This window comes from Aspergillus novofumigatus, assembly GCF_002847465.1.
Source record: "Aspergillus novofumigatus IBT 16806 chromosome Unknown P174scaffold_6, whole genome shotgun sequence".
Lineage (NCBI taxonomy): Eukaryota > Fungi > Ascomycota > Eurotiomycetes > Eurotiales > Aspergillaceae > Aspergillus > Aspergillus novofumigatus.
In genome coordinates, this window is record NW_020194279.1 from 725097 (window position 1) to 741439 (window position 16343).

General features: G+C 47.2%; 6 protein-coding genes across 6 annotated transcripts; 1 reads left to right on the forward strand and 5 right to left on the reverse strand.

The window, feature by feature from the left end:
• The first annotated feature begins 65 nt into the window (after window positions 1-65).
• On the forward strand, window positions 66-1999 carry P174DRAFT_514018 (putative mitochondrial translation release factor (RF-1)). Its single transcript, XM_024832044.1, has 3 exons — window positions 66-395; window positions 466-632; window positions 700-1999. The coding sequence occupies exons 1-3, from the start codon at window positions 296-298 to the stop codon at window positions 1699-1701; spliced, it is 1269 nt and encodes a 422-aa protein (XP_024680159.1). The 5' UTR covers window positions 66-295; the 3' UTR covers window positions 1702-1999.
• P174DRAFT_514020 (putative mitochondrial tricarboxylate transporter (Ctp)) lies at window positions 1649-3313 on the reverse strand (the record flags this gene model as incomplete). The annotated part of the gene is made up of 9 exons (XM_024832045.1): window positions 1649-1944; window positions 2003-2152; window positions 2210-2245; window positions 2329-2586; window positions 2683-2830; window positions 2907-3038; window positions 3089-3109; window positions 3172-3226; window positions 3281-3313. 9 exons carry the CDS (start codon window positions 3311-3313, stop codon window positions 1887-1889), a joined length of 891 nt encoding a protein of 296 aa, XP_024680160.1. The 3' UTR covers window positions 1649-1886.
• A 1154-nt stretch (window positions 3314-4467) lies between these two features.
• On the reverse strand, window positions 4468-6506 carry dhh1 (DExD/H-box ATP-dependent RNA helicase DHH1). Its single transcript, XM_024821435.1, has 2 exons — window positions 5630-6506; window positions 4468-5573 (listed from the first exon to the last, which is right to left on the reverse strand). Exons 1-2 carry the CDS (start codon window positions 6167-6169, stop codon window positions 4764-4766), a joined length of 1350 nt encoding a protein of 449 aa, XP_024680161.1. The 5' UTR covers window positions 6170-6506; the 3' UTR covers window positions 4468-4763.
• Window positions 6507-7548: 1042 nt separating this feature from the next.
• On the reverse strand, window positions 7549-11633 carry P174DRAFT_375363 (DNA repair protein SMC6; the record flags this gene model as incomplete). The annotated part of the gene is made up of 13 exons (XM_024822621.1): window positions 7549-7683; window positions 7740-7788; window positions 7843-7982; window positions 8029-8196; window positions 8250-8352; window positions 8403-9059; window positions 9120-9385; window positions 9478-9571; window positions 9627-10183; window positions 10238-10458; window positions 10493-11037; window positions 11093-11493; window positions 11547-11633. The coding sequence occupies 13 exons, from the start codon at window positions 11631-11633 to the stop codon at window positions 7549-7551; spliced, it is 3423 nt and encodes a 1140-aa protein (XP_024680162.1).
• Window positions 11634-12081: 448 nt separating this feature from the next.
• On the reverse strand, window positions 12082-14083 carry P174DRAFT_443533 (M20 family dipeptidase). The gene is made up of 5 exons (XM_024827858.1): window positions 13917-14083; window positions 13814-13845; window positions 13695-13762; window positions 12519-13636; window positions 12082-12444 (listed from the first exon to the last, which is right to left on the reverse strand). Exons 1-5 carry the CDS (start codon window positions 13946-13948, stop codon window positions 12258-12260), a joined length of 1437 nt encoding a protein of 478 aa, XP_024680163.1. The 5' UTR covers window positions 13949-14083; the 3' UTR covers window positions 12082-12257.
• A 329-nt stretch (window positions 14084-14412) lies between these two features.
• Window positions 14413-15416, reverse strand: P174DRAFT_392872 (mitochondrial 54S ribosomal protein mL58). Its single transcript, XM_024823574.1, has 2 exons — window positions 15337-15416; window positions 14413-15262 (listed from the first exon to the last, which is right to left on the reverse strand). Exon 2 carries the CDS (start codon window positions 15172-15174, stop codon window positions 14569-14571), a length of 606 nt encoding a protein of 201 aa, XP_024680164.1. The 5' UTR covers window positions 15175-15262; window positions 15337-15416; the 3' UTR covers window positions 14413-14568.
• Window positions 15417-16343: the final 927 nt, after the last annotated feature.

Here is a 16343-nt window from a genome sequence, read left to right on the forward strand (position 1 = left end):
ATATTCACGTGATGAAACCCGGAGGATGAAAAGTATATCAAATTCTAAATACACATCCAGAAATCCGCAAATTTGAAGGCGGGAGCTTCCTACTTAATCAGTGTATAAGGGTTGCAGCTCGGAAGCAGTGTGATTGAAGAGGCGCTTACTACCTGGGCTCCAAAAGCAGGTGTTTCAATCAAGCCAGTTTAATCGGCCATAGTTCCATCACCTAGCCCGCGCTTCATAACGCGCGCAAAGCATTGAGATTGGGCTCTTTCTTTCATACCGCTCTTTCTCTCATATTCAACTCACGATGATTGGCTTCTCATGGATATGCTCTCGATGTCTTGCAAGATCGGCTCGGACCACATTGAGCCATAGGGCCATCTCACAACAGCGGAACTTGAACACGAGTAGGGATACTTTGACTGCTACGTAAAGCGAAGGGTCTTCTGCATACATATGGACTAATCTTTCAATCAGGTTCTCATCTCTCACCGGCGTTACTAACCCGGGCCCGCTCCTTGGCGGCTGAACATACCAGGCTTTCCGCCCAATTGACGGACTCATTTGACGCGAAGATTGCGAAGCGAGTGGGCGAACTTGCATCGATCTCGCAAGCGTTGCAGGAATGGGATCGCGCGCACGAGGCAAGTCGAAAATGAGAGATTTGCTTTTCTTCGTGAATCTTGACTAACATGGTTATTCTAATCTCAGTCCCTATCGGAACTCGGATCCTTGATTGAAGATCCAGAGACCGACGACGAGCTAAGATCTCTTGCTCTTGAAGACTTAAAAAGTAGCGACCGTACTTTGCCAGCCATATCAAAGACCCTGAAAAACTCCCTTGTTCCCCGCCACCCCTTTGCAGATCTTCCCTGCCTACTCGAAATTCGCCCCGGCGCAGGTGGAGACGAAGCTGGTCTTTTTGCTTTCGAGCTTTTGAGGATGTACACTGCATTTTGTACTCGACGTGGCCTACGGTCCAATGTGATCAAGCTCGATGTGCAAGACGGGCCCTCGGATGATCGCCTGAGCGAAGCAGTCGTAGAGATCGACGCAGACGGAGCGTATGATCTTTTGAGGACTGAGTCTGGGGTCCATAGGGTGCAGAGAGTGCCGGCCACGGAGACTAAGGGACGTACCCATACAAGTGCGGTCAGCGTGATGGTTCTTCCCAGCTTTCCAGAGGCAGGGGCCAGTATGGACAGTGCTTTAAATTTCGACGACCCAAACAGTGACTACTACGTTGATCCCCAGGAAGTTCGCACCGAGAAGATGCGCGCGAGCGGAGCCGGAGGTCAGCATGTAAACAAAACCGAGTCAGCCATCCGATTGACTCATATACCCACTGGAATTGTCGTTTCAATGCAGGATTCCCGGTCTCAGCATGCGAACCGGAAAAAGGCATGGCAAGTGCTACGAGCAAAATTGGCCGAGGCTAGACAAGAAGCTCGTGAGCAGGAACTTGTTGAGTTAAGGAGAGGTGTTCTTGGAGGCGTCGCTCGGATGGGTCGTGGTGACAAGATCCGCACATACAATTATGGACAGAGTCGTTGCACTGACCATCGTAGCGGCATTACAGTGCACAATCTGGACAGTGTTCTTGATGGCGGCGAAAGTCTAGAGACTATAATGGATAGTGTCAGAACTTGGCTGGCTGACCGGGAGATAGCAGCCATATCTGCAGAAGATTCGATAAATGCCGTCGGGGAGTAAAGTTGTCCTTCACATTAGTGCCGATATTGATATTAGCCTGCACGATCATCCTCAACTAACTGTTAGGTATTGGCCATCGGTGCGGTGAAACAAAGTTCACTTCAGTCTGCCAACCTTGAACCCGTTGACTCCGCTTCGACATATATACAACTAAAGCATCTACTACTTCATATAGTGTTCCGGCGTCATATGTATTTTCTCTCAGGATCGATAGAGTCGAGAGCCTCCATTGTCTTCTCATACCTGGTTGTGATGAATTAGCACCCGAAAGTGTGGACGAGAATGACTTAATCCAACGAACATTGTGAACACTATTCCTCCACTCATGATCAATCTTGCTAGACGTGGTACAGCCCCTGACCAGAACGTAAGCAAGCCTTCGTCTTTGAAAATCCGCGCGGCGCAAACGAAGCTGTTTTTGTAATTTTTACTAGCTTCGAGCGATTGCATTCTGCTGAGGGGTAAGTCCCAATCTATAGGCGCAAATTTCAAGCTCGTAAAGGCTCACCTGGTTTTGACAGTGTCAAGAGGCTGCGTCACATAGCTGCGTGGAAGGTAATATTAGCATATCGACTAGCGATGGACACAGCTCACAATGTCGTCCTTCGGCTACGAAGGCTTACGTACACTGTAATAAGGCCCGCTATCCCACCAAGAGCGAATGTACTGCCAGTTCCTAGCTTCTCGCCGGGTGCGACGTAGCCCTGAGCCAACTGCTTCAACATTGTGTAGCTTGAGAATCTGGTCGCCGAATTGGCCGCCTGTCTCGCTGTTGTCGGAACGAAGCCTTGAAAAAAGCCCCGAAGACCTCTTTCCTGAAAGATGATCTTACTGCCGTGCAGGAATCCGCGCATACGAGGATTTGGGGATTTTCTATCGTCAATTCTGTTTCCCGTGTGTCAGTTGCACGGCGCACCCTGGTAACAGTTTGTGACCTAAATAGGGGATGGGGTAGGTTATTCAAGTGAGGTGACAACGAACAACTGTGTCTTGATGCTTTCGAATGGAGTCACTGCTAATAGGGACTCTGTGAATCCAGCCCCGAAGCCGGCAATCACGGTCCTTGGTCCGGATATATTGCCATTTTCATCCTGAAGTAGAGATTTGAAGGTGTCGAAGGCAACGAAGCCTTACGAATATTCTAGAGTGAGTCTCTATCAAAAAGTTTGGACAATGGTAGCGCAGCACCACCAGATGGAACTTACGGATGCCAGCCTTAAGAGAATTCCCTATGATCAAAGTCGTGCATCCGGCGTACCATTGTTTTCCAAACGGTGGCCATGGGAGCTTTTTGGCGTCGGGGAGCCTGCGATTGAGTTGCGATCGTGTCTTCGCGACTGCACAATTTGATTAGCCTGACATATCATAAAAGTTAAGATAGTCTGACACTCCGCTGGATAAGTTATCGCTGCTATGGAGTCAGCAGAGGTATTTTCAAGTAACAGGCGATTCCAGTGACAGTGAACTTGCCAATCTCAACGGCTCCCGCGGAAGAGCCCGCTATGATAGATCGCAGGCTGCTGGGCTATAACGAAGTCAGTGATTGCGCGGAACCGGGTATTATTTTGAAATTCCTGACCTTGGACTTGGGATCATTTTCCGCAGTAGCCATTTTCAAATGCGAATTCTGGTTGACGCCCGTAAGCAATAATTTTTATTGCTGTAGTTAGGGAGAGCCGGTATTAGGGATACGGGATGCAACATATGCACCAAACGCAAAATAGCCTTCAGTATCTCTGGGTGACTTACGCTCCACAAGTTTATTTATGAGAACCCTATATGACATTCCTATCCAAAATATATGAGAAGTGTTCGAGAGCTCTGACAGAGGGAAACATTTACATTTTACTAGATGCTACCAATGTTAAGGCTATCATATACCTAGAAGGGGTTGGTACCATCCAGAACTCCTCTGCCAGCGTTTTTCTAAATTTTCTTCCCATTTTCCTTCACCCAAGTTCTCCTCCTGTTTTTTTCGTTCCTTTTTTTTATTTTTGTATGTCGGGAGCGCCTGTATGTGCGTTTTTCTCTTTTCACTCTTTGATCCTCACATCCGCTCATCCGAGATGAACCAAGCCCTGTAACCATCTGAATCCCGCAGACCCAACCCTCGCTTGTTGGATTCTTTATCAGTATCTGATTTCTGCGTTGCTTTGCAGAAAGTCGTCCTTCAAACAATGCGGCGAGGCCGGAAGACAAATTAATGGCGCAACTCCACCTTGACGTAAGATTGATGGAAGTTTTGGTATGCCGAGCCGGGGTGAGCAAACTCAGGAGCCTTCATTGCCCATATGTCCTAGCTTTCATGCTCGCGGATAAGCCCAGCACACAGGTAACTTAGCGAGAGTGGAGAATGAGAAGATGGAATCCGAAAAGCAATCAGACAAAAACTCCCGAAGCCCATCAGATGCACGTAGCCAGGTAGGAGTCTGAGATCACAAAAGTGCAGCCTCGAAGCCAAGACGGACATGAAAGGGCTGAAACACGACTGGCCCGTCTGAAGCTGTCAGAAGCTGAGGTATGCCGCCGTAATTCTGGTTCACTTGACAAGTCGAAGCCAAAGATAAGCCGATAATGCACCAGTGCCTTGCAGAAAGACACCTGTGAACGCCGAAGAGTGACACCTATCGAAGAACACCCTGAAACGCCAACCCGTTGCTTTGAAACAATGGAAGGTATGTACAAGTTAAAAGAAAAGCACTCGAGAAACCCGGCATAACTGGCACCGGATCAAGCAAATAACGAGATCAAATGATGCAGTGAAGGTAGCGGCTAAAGAAAAAAGCCACATACACTACAATGAAGTAGTGCAAACCGTACAGACAATTCGAAAAACAAAACCCGCTTCTCAAGGTAAAAGAGGAGAGAACGGCAAGATGTGCGCGCAGTAAATCAGAGGGAATAAATAGATCGCCAGAGCCAAGCAAATGAATCGGAAAAAGGACAGGAGGCCCCAAAGTGCGGGAGGGTCTCTCATTGGTCGAGTGCAAGCAAAAGGAGGCGAACTGATCGTAGACATTCAGGTCATTATTCCAAGCAAGTGAGAGATAACAACAGCGAAATCATGACACTGGCGCTGTTGAAGCCTTGCCACTGTGTTGGCCCTGAGGGTGACCGAACTTGTTGGTTTCGGTTTGTGCGCTCCGGCGCTGACCCTGCCCCCGTCCACGGTATGAACCCCGGCCTCGATTGAACTGGTATTGCCCACTATTTGGATGATTATGATGGCGGCGGTCTGCAGTGCTCGTATTTGCCGGAGTATTGGTTATTTGACGTGGCTGTGATGGATTGGAGATAGGACGAGGAATTGTCTCTGGAGAATCATAGACATATAGCTTCTTGTCAATATTCTGGGGAATTGGCAGTATTTCTGTTCCCAGTTCCTGCTCGATCTTGTACAAATTGAAGCGGTCATCCCAATTTATGAGATTGATGGCAAGACCCAAGTGTCCGAAACGACCAGATCGACCGATCCGGTGAAGGTATGTTTCCGCATTCTTCGGAAAGTCGAAATTTATGACAACATTCACAGCTTGAATATCGATACCTCGAGTGAGCAAATCGGAGCAGACGAGGTTGCGACAAACACCATTGCGGAAGTCGTGGAAAACTCGATTTCTGTGTTGCTGGAGCATTCGAGCGTGCGAGTAGAAGCAAGAGTAGCCCAACTCTGTGATCTTCTTCGCAAGAAGTTCAACTCGGTTGGTGGAGTTGCAGAAAATGATCGACTGGTTTATTTGAAGCTTTGAGAATAGGGTATTCAGGCAGTGGACCTTCTGCTTTTCCTCCACAAAAGCGTAGTATTGGGTGATTCCTCGTAGAGTAAGTTCATCCATAAGGTTAATCTCATAAGGATTGCGCATATGTTTATCCTTTATGAAGCTTATCAGTGGACAGCTCGAAACGAACAAAAATAGTCTCGCCTTACCTTGAATGATTTGACAATTAACGGAAAGGTGGCACTGAAGAGCATCACCTGTCTGTCCTTTGGGTGAAATGATAAGAGCTGCTCAATGACGGGTGTAAATTCAGGGGACAGCAACTTGTCAGCTTCATCCATGACGAATGTAGGACACTCCGAAAGATCCGCAACGCCCTTGCTCGCCAAGTCCAATACTCTTCCTGGAGTCCCCACGAGAATGTGCACAGCGTCGTTCAGTCTTATGATATCATCCATCAAACCCGTCCCTCCGGTAGTGACCATGACGTTGATCCCCAGATGCTTTCCAAGAGTCTTGCAAACTTGGGATGTTTGGAGCGCAAGCTCTCTTGTTGGTACAAGGATGAGTGCTTGAGTCTTTGTGCTTTTAGGATTGATGCGTTCCAGAGTAGGGATAACGAAAGCTGCTGTCTTGCCGGTGCCGTTCTTTGCGCGAGCCAGAATATCGCGGCCTGTAAGAGCGACTGGTATTGTTTCTTCTTGGATTGGAGAAGGTTTCTCGAACCCAGCCTCAAATATGCCCATCATAAGCTCTCGTTTGATATAAAAGTCTTCAAATTCAAGGCCTTTAGTGGCGGTCACATCCTACAACTCGGTTAGACACGAGGCACATGCAAGAGTGACACCATTATTAAGCCACAAACCTCAGTCTGCGGTCTTGCGTCTTTCGCAGGCATATTCAATTGTTCTTTCCACCTCATTTCCGAGTTTGCTTCCCTGTAGAGGGTGTATGAGTTGAGTTATCTCGAACTGAAAACAGCTGCCACTTGGTAACGTGAACATACCCTAAGCTTGTGTTGTTGAGTTGATTTGCAAGAGCGTCTGCCATGATAGCCAGAAGTAGGAAAGAAAAGAAAGTCAAATTTCGTCAAGTGTAGACAAAAATGGTAGGCCAAGTTATTCCAGGAATAAGACAGTGTTGTTGCAATGGAGATTGGAAGAATGATTGATTGGAGAACCGGGACAGGAAGTCCTCGAAGTTGTGGTTTCGGATCCTGAGCAGCTCCCAGAGATTTAGAGGTAAGACTTGTATCAGAGCAAAAAAGTCTGCGTTCCGGTTCAATCAATACAAGGCGAGTACGGTTCCAGTTAGCGAGGTTATAAGTCTAAATTTGTTCGAACTCCTCCAGAGAGACCACTCGCAAGCGAACCGATAATAGGAACGAGGCTTGGAAGCTCAAGGTCTTCCGGGATGGATGAAGATTATCGAGAGTATGGAAAGTTGAAGACAGGTGTACGGAGGTGGATTGGATAGTGGGAGATCGAGATTAGAAGCCCACAGACAATAGGACTTGAGTTAGTAGATTTTAGACGAATATAAGAAGAAGTCACTGCAGTAATGCAAGGTGTTGTATGTGGAGGGAAAACTTCTTGAGTAGAGGCGTACGGGTAAGTGAATAATAATGGAGATGGTGCGATGACCACTGACCAGTAGGTGGTGAGTAGGGCCCTTGCCGCCTTCGAAGGGTCCACTACCTGACCTTACTGAGCAGTCAAAGTAACTAGCCCAGTACCTGCCTACTCAGTGCTCGAGTCACTATCTATTATGATCTGGAAATGACTGTTCGCTTTTGAAGAGCACAAAGGGCACAAAGGGGCGGTCTCTTATGCGTTTTGCACATTTAAGCTACAATAACCAGGGATGATCGACCTACGTAATTTAATGCTACTGAGATTTCTTCAGTTCACCTTGCTGGGCATTTCCCTTTATCTCGAACCGATTTCTATTCAGCAGGGTATATCTAAGTTGGCGCTCAGAAAGGCGATGAAACCAGGGATCGAGACAGACCACTTAAATTCCTCCAAACAAACGAGGGAGGAATCTGTAACTCAGGCATCTGATCCTGTTCAAAATAGAAGCCTCGTCTGACCACGTTCTGGCTCTGCCAACCTACACATATCATCAGTCACAACACAACTCTATTTTTCCGTATGCTGACGTACTCTTTCACTCGAACATCCGGTGCAAGGGTGATTTCGGCTCTAGAACCCGGTGTTATAAGTATGAATTGTCGCCCAATGGACCGCCGGGCAGCGAGCATCTGCCATGAACCGTTAAAGCAAATTCAGTACAGGTTGCTTTGCAAAGAGAACTCACGAGCATATCAATCGCCATTTTCCTGTTGATATGATCCATATATACGTCACTGTCGAAATATCAATCAGTCAATGAGAAATATAACAGCACAGCGCTGACTTACAACTCATCCAGGCAACGGACTGGGGATCCCATGGCCTCCCAGAGCGCCAACAAGAGACAAACTTGCGAGAATGATTTCTCGCCACCGGACAGAGTCTTCGCACCACGACCCGCACTATCCTTTGTTATGTCAGGCTCGACCTAGGCAACTCGTCAGATCCAGTGACCATGGTCGACGGTACTCAACATCACCTGCCTGTAAATCGAGGAGCTTGCCATTATGATCAGTCAATAGTCGACCGCGAAAACTTCTTTCGCTCAAGAGGTATGTAAACTGAGCTTTGGCACGAGACGAGATGTGCGACCTGAAGATGAGCCAACGAGCTTTACGATGCCTCAGAGTTGCTTTGAGAACCTGGACAAACGGTTAGCAAAGGGACATGTTCGCCTTGTATGTAATAATCCTACGTCAGCTAGCAGTCTAAATTCCTCAATTTGCTTCATCGCTCCTTGATAGGCTGCAGTAGCCCTTTCCACTTCAGCAGCAATTTCATCACGGGATCCCCCGAGTCTAGTACTCCGTCAATAGGACAGTCAAGAAAACTCTGGTCTTATACTGACTGTTGATTCGAGCGTTGAAGATCACCGTGGAGTCTCTCAAGCTTCTTGGACAGAGTGTTCGCAGTTTCTCCTTCATCAATCGCAACACGTGGTGAAACTAGACTGGCCTTCTCCTCATATTCGACGACACGTGCGGCAACACGATCCTTTTCTTGTTGAATCCTTGTTCTGTTGAGCTTGATGTCATTGACCCGCTCAATTGCTGTATTTTTAAGACCAATTATCTTCCGGCGCTTGTCTTGCACCAAGTGCTCCTCTCCCTGAGCAACCCGGAGCTCTTCCTGCAAGGTCGAGATTTCGGCATCTTTTGCGGAAAGCTCTTGCTTGGTCGCTTTCAATTTTCTCATCATGGCATCCATAGCATCCGCGCTGTCCTTCAAAGACCCTTCGTTTAGGCGTTTCTCTGCCTCGGCCTCTTGAAGAGTTGTTCGTAGCACATCCAGATGTCCATCCTCGACAGTCTCTCTTTCAAGCGCGTCAGTGAGCTCTTCCAGTTGATCTTCCTGCCTCTGCAACAGAACTTGTAATTCTTTTGATCTTCGCTTATGTCTCTCAATAGCTTGCTTACAGCTCTCTAGGCGAGATCGAGCGGAGCGCAACTGCTGTTCCTGATTGCTTAGTTCGCGTCTAAGACCTGCTACTACATCACGCTGAATTCTGTGGACATCGAATATTAGCGCTCGTGGCAAGCCCCTAAAGCGTTAATCAAATAATCACCTGATCTGTGATTCTAAATCGGATTTCATCCGTGGACTCCCGTTGTAGGCTTGGACTGGTGCCTGGCTGGGATCTCCTGTTCGACTGTAGGAAAGATGAATTCCTCGGCGCCGATCTGTTCCATCAATACAGTAGCATCGCTTCACATTTTTCGGGCGCGGCCCATCAAAGAGCACAGACGAGGCATCTTCCAGCCTTTCAATCAGGAGCATCTGCTCTATGCCGTGATTTATAATCAACTGTCGCCGAACCAGGTCGTTGTCGATCTAAACCTCAGAGTTAGGCAACAGTCGCCTTAATTTCAGAACTGGAACTCAGGAGAAGGAAAAAAGATTAAAGGTGAAACTCGCCAACTCACTTGAAGAACCCGCAGGGCTGTATCGTAGTGAGGTTCCGGCTCATGTTCTGACGTATCAATATGGCCATCACTTCCTATGAATATAGGACACACGCTGAATATAATAGTTTAGTCAAACCCACCTGGCACGGAGCTCCGGAATCGCTTACCAGCCAACCCTCTGCATAATGTGTGAAAGAATGTTCATATCTCGCTTAGAGGTCACTATGAAGCTGTTCAATGTGGCGCCAAGGGCGTTCTCCAATATAGATGACCACTCTGGTTTCAACAAGCTCACGTAACTTCCAATGGGGCCCACAGGTTTCCTGGAGAAGGACCGTTCAATTTCTACCTCTTTAAGGAGTGCTGGCATCCTTTCATGAAAGCCTGTACGTCTGATTCCTTCCCTGTTGAGATTGCGTAAGTTGGACTCTGCCTGGTCGACCTCAGCCTTCAATTTCTCCATAGGAGCGGCAGCTAATTTGACTGCAATCTCGGCTTCTTCGGCTTCTTGGTATAGCTGGCGAGCACTCTGCTGGTGCTCTGCGCACTGTCTCCGAATCTCAGCGGCCTCGGTCTTTGCTTGTTGGACTTGTTCCTCTTTTCGAGAATAACTCCCGCCACTAAGATCTGCCAGGCGCCGATTTTCGTCAGCAATCTGATTCTGAGTTTCACGAATCCTTGTCTCTGTGGTTCTGAGGTATTCCTTGATTTGACGTTGCTCGGCCTGCGCAAGACAATCAGAAGCTGAGAAATGTCAGGTGTAAGATAGTGAGGATACCTGCAGGTCATGCCGTTCGCTTAATTGTTCTTCCAGTTTGGTTTTTATTTCGTTTCTTTCGCCCTTGGCTTGATCGAGCCTGGAAGTGGCTTGGTTGAGGAACTCCGCTGCAGCCGCACATTCACGCTCTGTGTCCTGTATATTGACGTCAAATACGCTCAATTGAGCCTCGGCCGTTGCTATCTCTCCGTCTGTTTGCGCGAGCTCGCCCTCCAAGGAGTCTCTCAACTAGTTGTTTGTTAGACGTAGGAATACTGGCCCTACAGGCTAAGTGACTTGCCTTTTCCTGTTCCTCAACCTGAGCCCAGGCCACTTGGTTTCGAACGTTCCTAATGCGACTTCTGAGTGATTCCTGCTGATCTGATTTTTCCAATCTGCGATCCGCTGTATCTTTTAGATCTCTTAAAATCCTGATGTCTTGCTCTCTGTTTCTCAACTTCTCTTCAATTTGATCGGCAGATTCTTCGATAAGCCTGTAGTCTTGGTCCAGTTGCTCCAGCTGAACGCCCTTCACAAAAAACCTATACTTATCGGCAGGACTAGAGGTGCTGAGAAATTGGCGAGCCATGTCTTGTGAGAGGACGTTCATGGGGTTATCAAATTGGAGTGTGAAATAGTCAATGATTGAGTCGAGCTCCGCCTTCTTAGTGGAAATTATACGCCCATTTTCTGCTTTGACCTTGAACCCACTCGTGCCATTTTTGGAGAAGTGACGTTCTATTATGATTGACTTTCCGTAGTCATCAGGCATATAGGCTCCATCACCCTGGTTCTTCAGTCGCACGATGATAGTTGCACTTCTTTAGAGGGAAACATGGTTAGAAGCCTGCGTTTATATTGCAAGATGCGACTTACTCTTTCCCTTCTTTGATAAAGCTTTTCAGACTCTGACCACGGTTGGTTGCAGAGGCTTTACCACCCAAGCAGAGAGTTATGGCAGTGAGAACAGCGCTCTTTCCACTACCGTTCTTGCCCACGATAAAATTTATCAACGGGCCCAATTCGACTCGGAAATGATCGTGACACATGAAATTGTAACATTCGACGCGCTCGAGGATGCCGTGCTCAGCAGGGATATTCGGTTCTTCATTGGCGAAAGAGTATTTCTCTTGAATTGCTTGTGTAGCACGCAGCTCCAATTCATCCTCGTCATCATCCAGAGCCTCAGTGATGGAACAAGAAGTCCTTGTCTCAGCATCGCTTGATTCGTTGTCTTCTTCCGACCGTGACGTTTCAGACCTACGAATACGTTTGCGCTGTATAATCACGTCAAACTCGCTGATTGCAAAACATATATTGATAGTCGTACCGAAGTGAACGTCAGAGACGTGCCGCCGCCTTCATCATTGAAGCTTTCAGGGTCCTGGGACGCCTGTAAGCGCTTCGCAGATGCCATCATCAAGGAGCGGATACGTTTTTGGTCATGAAATTTCAATCATGCTCGTCTAGCGATACGCCACGTCTTCCTGCTGCAGGGTATTTGCGAAAACGGGACACGGTTGTGCGCTAAGAATTACCCAAAGTGAGGCTTAAAATGGAGCCCAGCACAATTATTAGCATCTACTCCGTATTGCTGAGTCGCGTCGTCGCGTGTCTTGTTAGCTGCATTCTTAAGTCCGAAGTTTATCTCCATCGGGTCAAGTGACGTGGGGCAAGTGGGAAGACTACATCTTACTAGAACAATGAAATCCTCCCACATTCATTGGCGGTCTGATTTACCTGTTGCGTAGAGTCTAGCTTCAAATAGGGGTTTCCAATGGACAACTCGTGAATGAGAGGAAGATTGACTCCCACAGTTTTGAATGTTCTGCTACGCTGAGCAAACTAAGACAGCTGAGATGCGCCTGTATTGCTGGAGTGTTGAACAGGACCCAGAATTGTAATTCAGTCTTTGAAAGATCACATTGCGTCCGCAGTAGACCAAGATGGCAACCGTAGAAGAGGCAATATTACCCAGGAATACATTGCATTACACCACCAACGAGTCTGGTCCTCAGCGCGGAGTTGGATAACCACTATCTTAGACTCCGCCGACGGGCTCCTCCGCAACGTAGTGCAGATAAGCACCAAGTAATTTGGTACCTTCGATGTAATTCTTCTTGTCCAGTTTCTCGTTGACCGAGTGGGCAGCGTCGGTTGAGCTACCCATCGGTAGGAGTAATACATTCTTTCCTGTTGCTTGTTCAAAACTTAGAGTAACAGGAATGCTATGTCGACATTAGCCGTTGCACCGCGATGTAAGTAGTCAACTCTGGAAAGTAAACTCGAACAGTGTACGTACCTGCCGCCTTCACGAGTCATATCAGGTTCTACACCGAAGACCTGCTTAACAGCCTTGCTTGCAGCGGTGAAGTTCCAGTGTTTGGGGCTAGCAACCCACCACTTTCCATCATGCTGAAGCCACACGTCCAGAGTATTTTTGCTATTCAGCTTGGCAAACTCCGCCTTGATGTAGTCGAACACAAGCTTGTTCACATCGTCACTTTCCATATTTGGAACGGTTCGAATTGAAAACTTCCCGATAACCTTCGCTGGTATAACAGTTTTGGCGCCAGGAGCAGAGAATGCGCCCTCGATGCCATGGATAGATAGAGATGGGTACCTCCATCTTGCCATGAGTGTTCTCTCTTTTGTTGCATGAATATTCGTCTTACTACCTAGCGACTCGTGGAGATTGTCCATCGTATAGCTGATCTTGCCGTACAATGAGTTTTCCTCTTCGGTGAGGGGCGCAACGAGGTCCATAATGCCAGGAATCAAAATGTTGCCCTTAGGGTCAACAAGTTTTGACAAGATGTTCATCATATCCGTCATCGGCTCATGGGTAGAACCACCAAAAACACCACTGTGTAGGTCTTGCGCGGGACCTGAGATGCTGACGGAGTAATAGTTACAACCCCGCAAACCGTATGTCAGGCAGGGCTTCTCAGTTCCGAGCCAGTAGTTGTCCGAGATGCAAACAGCGTCTGCGTCCTTGAAAAACTTCTTGCTTTCGGATTGAATGAATTCCTCCAAACCTTCTGAGCCATACTCCTCCATGCCCTCGAAGCAACAGAGAAGGTTGACAGGCAGCTCAACACCGGCCTTTTGGTGGGCTTCAATGACATTCAGCCAACCTAAAACAGGACCTTTGTCATCTGTACTTCCACGGCCGAACATTCTCCCTTGATCGTCTACAGTCAATTCAAAAGGTTCAGTAGCCCAGCCATCCTCTTTGAGGGCAGGCTGCACATCATAGTGACCATAGACTAAGATCGTCCGCTTGTTTTTATCGTTGCCATACCGAGCGATGACAACGGGGGGAAGGTCAAGATGCTCTTTGCCAGGTTGTTTACCCAAGGGTCTTTGTTCAACTTCGGCTCCAAGTGCCTCTAATTCGGAGGCAAGGAAATGCGCCATCTTTTAAGATTGAACACGTCATCAGTCCGTCTCTAGAAATGGTTCTTGCACTGCTTACCCTGAAGACATCCTTCCTGTTCTCATCATGCGCAGAAATAGATGGAATCGCGACAGCCTTTCGCAACCCTTGGCTTTAGTTAGTATGTGTCAAGTGGGAATCAAACCAAAGGGCCATACGGTCGATAAAAGAGTTTGACAATTCATCAACCCTGAAATAATCCACATTTTGGACGTCAGTCAATGAAATATTCCACAAAAATTCCACGGAGTACAAACGTACTGCGTGAAAAATGGTTCCAGTTGCGGCGCCATTTTCTGGTCACTAATGTTACCGTAAAAGGATCGGTGAGCGTATGTATGGTTTGTTTTTGGATAGATAAGTTGTGATCCCCAGCACTTTCTTTTGATAACAGATTGAGGATATCCTTTGTAGAGCTTATGAAGAGTTTGGTCTGTCAGGGACGTTGCAATGCGACGGAGGGGGAGGGGCATTTGGGCGGCTACAGTAGGAATCACCTATGGTTTGTCGGATGAATCATTATTGGATGATTATTGGAGAGCTGTTACCTAAACGTGGAGCCGAGAATCGAGATATCTTCGCTCGCACGCGACCCTTTTTCCCTCCTGCCGCGACTAGGCGAACCGCACTTCAAACCGAACAGACGGAGCGGATTAACTCGGTTATTTCACTTTCTAGAGGGGTATTCCATTTGCAAAATAGCAAAACCAATTGGAAAGCTTGAATAACTATGGCCGTATTATGAATAGATCCAAATATGGTAAATTGTGATACGGCACCATGCTACCTATGCTTATAATATAGCACAAACACATCATGATTGATGGAAAAGGCACAGTGAGGGGATCAAAGAAAGTAGGGACATAATAAACTAAGTCTTTGTGTACAGCATAGAATTTGTACTATTCAATATTCATTCATCCTTGCCCCAGGATTCTTTCCGCAATTGACGGTCTTCTCTGGCCATCCGTCTTTTCAAACCCCATCTCGACTGGACAGCCTCCAAGACCTGTCTCTGAATTTCCTTCTTCTGAGGACTGGCTTCGCAGACCATACCGATGAACATCGGAGAACAGTCAAATCGCTTGGCTAACTTCCACCTGCTCCAAGTCATAGGGTCGCTGAGTCTGAGTTTGCGGATTTCCTCTATATCAGACGGAGTCAGGTGATACTTTTTCTCCGTTGGCGAATTGAATACAGGAGGAAGATCTGCGGGATTCTGATCACTTTTCATTGACACGTCGGTGCGGAGGGTTCTCCGAGCATCATCAGGGGGAAGAAATTTTGTCGGTGTATGAAAGACGGACGGAGCGCTCGAAGGAGGATTGAAGATAATGTGATCCTGAGATTGATCCGAAGAGAAGCCAAAAGAGGCATCCGGCTTAACGCGAAGACGTTGTTTCGTACGTCTGTATGAAGACTGATTTCGGCGCAACTCCAGAGCCACCGGCTCGCAGGAGGGTATTAGAAACGGCAATGTTATGAATGGCCTCTTCGAAACAGCACTGAAAGTTGCCATTGTGTGGACTGGGTGCTTGGGAATGGTTCCCAATATCTAAGTGATACAGGCAAATGGCGATTGAATTTGACCGTGGTGCCGGAAACCTAGAATACAATCTATATTAGCGGGAGACAATAATCGAATAAGGATGTGCTTGAATTGAACATCAATGGACATACTGCCTCTCAAGTCAATGTTTAAATGATGTTTCCGTGCAACCAACCTAGACCAGGTACGAAGGGACGGAATCTCAAATTCGGTTTGAGATGAAATGCCAACATTTTTCCGAATTATTGAAGGTCCCGTGACAGCGGAATAATTGGAGGTGGCCCTGGCTGGGTAATTATACGGTAAAACGAAGCCGGTGAGTACCTGCCCTGGTACGTTCAAGGCATGGTCATAATAATAATACATGCCTACCTAGAGGTACTGTAGTCATTCACCCTACAGATACCTTACGACAGTCCCAGATACAAGTAGATGAGGTATTAGGAGTTTAAAGATGTCCCCTCAAGAAGTCCTGTCTCTGATCTATCCGTAATATATATCGTATGTATATGAAGGGCCTCGACAGTCCATATTGTGTTTGTGCGTGAAAAGAGCTAGGGTATCTTTCTACCTGAGGTGCTCTAAACACCCCGGTAAGGGAGGTAGAGAAAGAACGCTGCCACTATATCATAGGCAGGATATGCAGGTCTGCCCCGGTGTCTAGGATTCCTGTATGAGGATTTTTCTTCCTATTGGTGAGACATCTCTACGGAACTACCTTAATCTCTGGCTGTAATGTACCTACCTTTGCTGGGTACCTTAGTTACCTTGTGTTATACCAGTAAGGAGTACGCTGTGCCAAGTAAAGTACTCCATATGAGTCTAAAACCAGTGTAAAATCAGCAGGAATTCTATGGATTGTTAAGGTAATTCTAGTCAAATAAGTGCTAGCTACGGAGTATAGAAAGGTGTTTGATAAAATCCTCAGTTCCAGCACTCATCAGAAACAAAATCCTAAACTTGATAGGTGTATATGCTGGCACTAAGTGCATACTGTCTCTATTCATTGTGTTACCTATGTCCAAGGCACCTAAGGTACCTACAGTGGCAGGTCAAAAGTCTGAAACCAGTGGTATTACCGTAGCTTAACTAGGAAATTCCTTGCCTATACTGCCACAATTTAAATCTTAAGATACCCT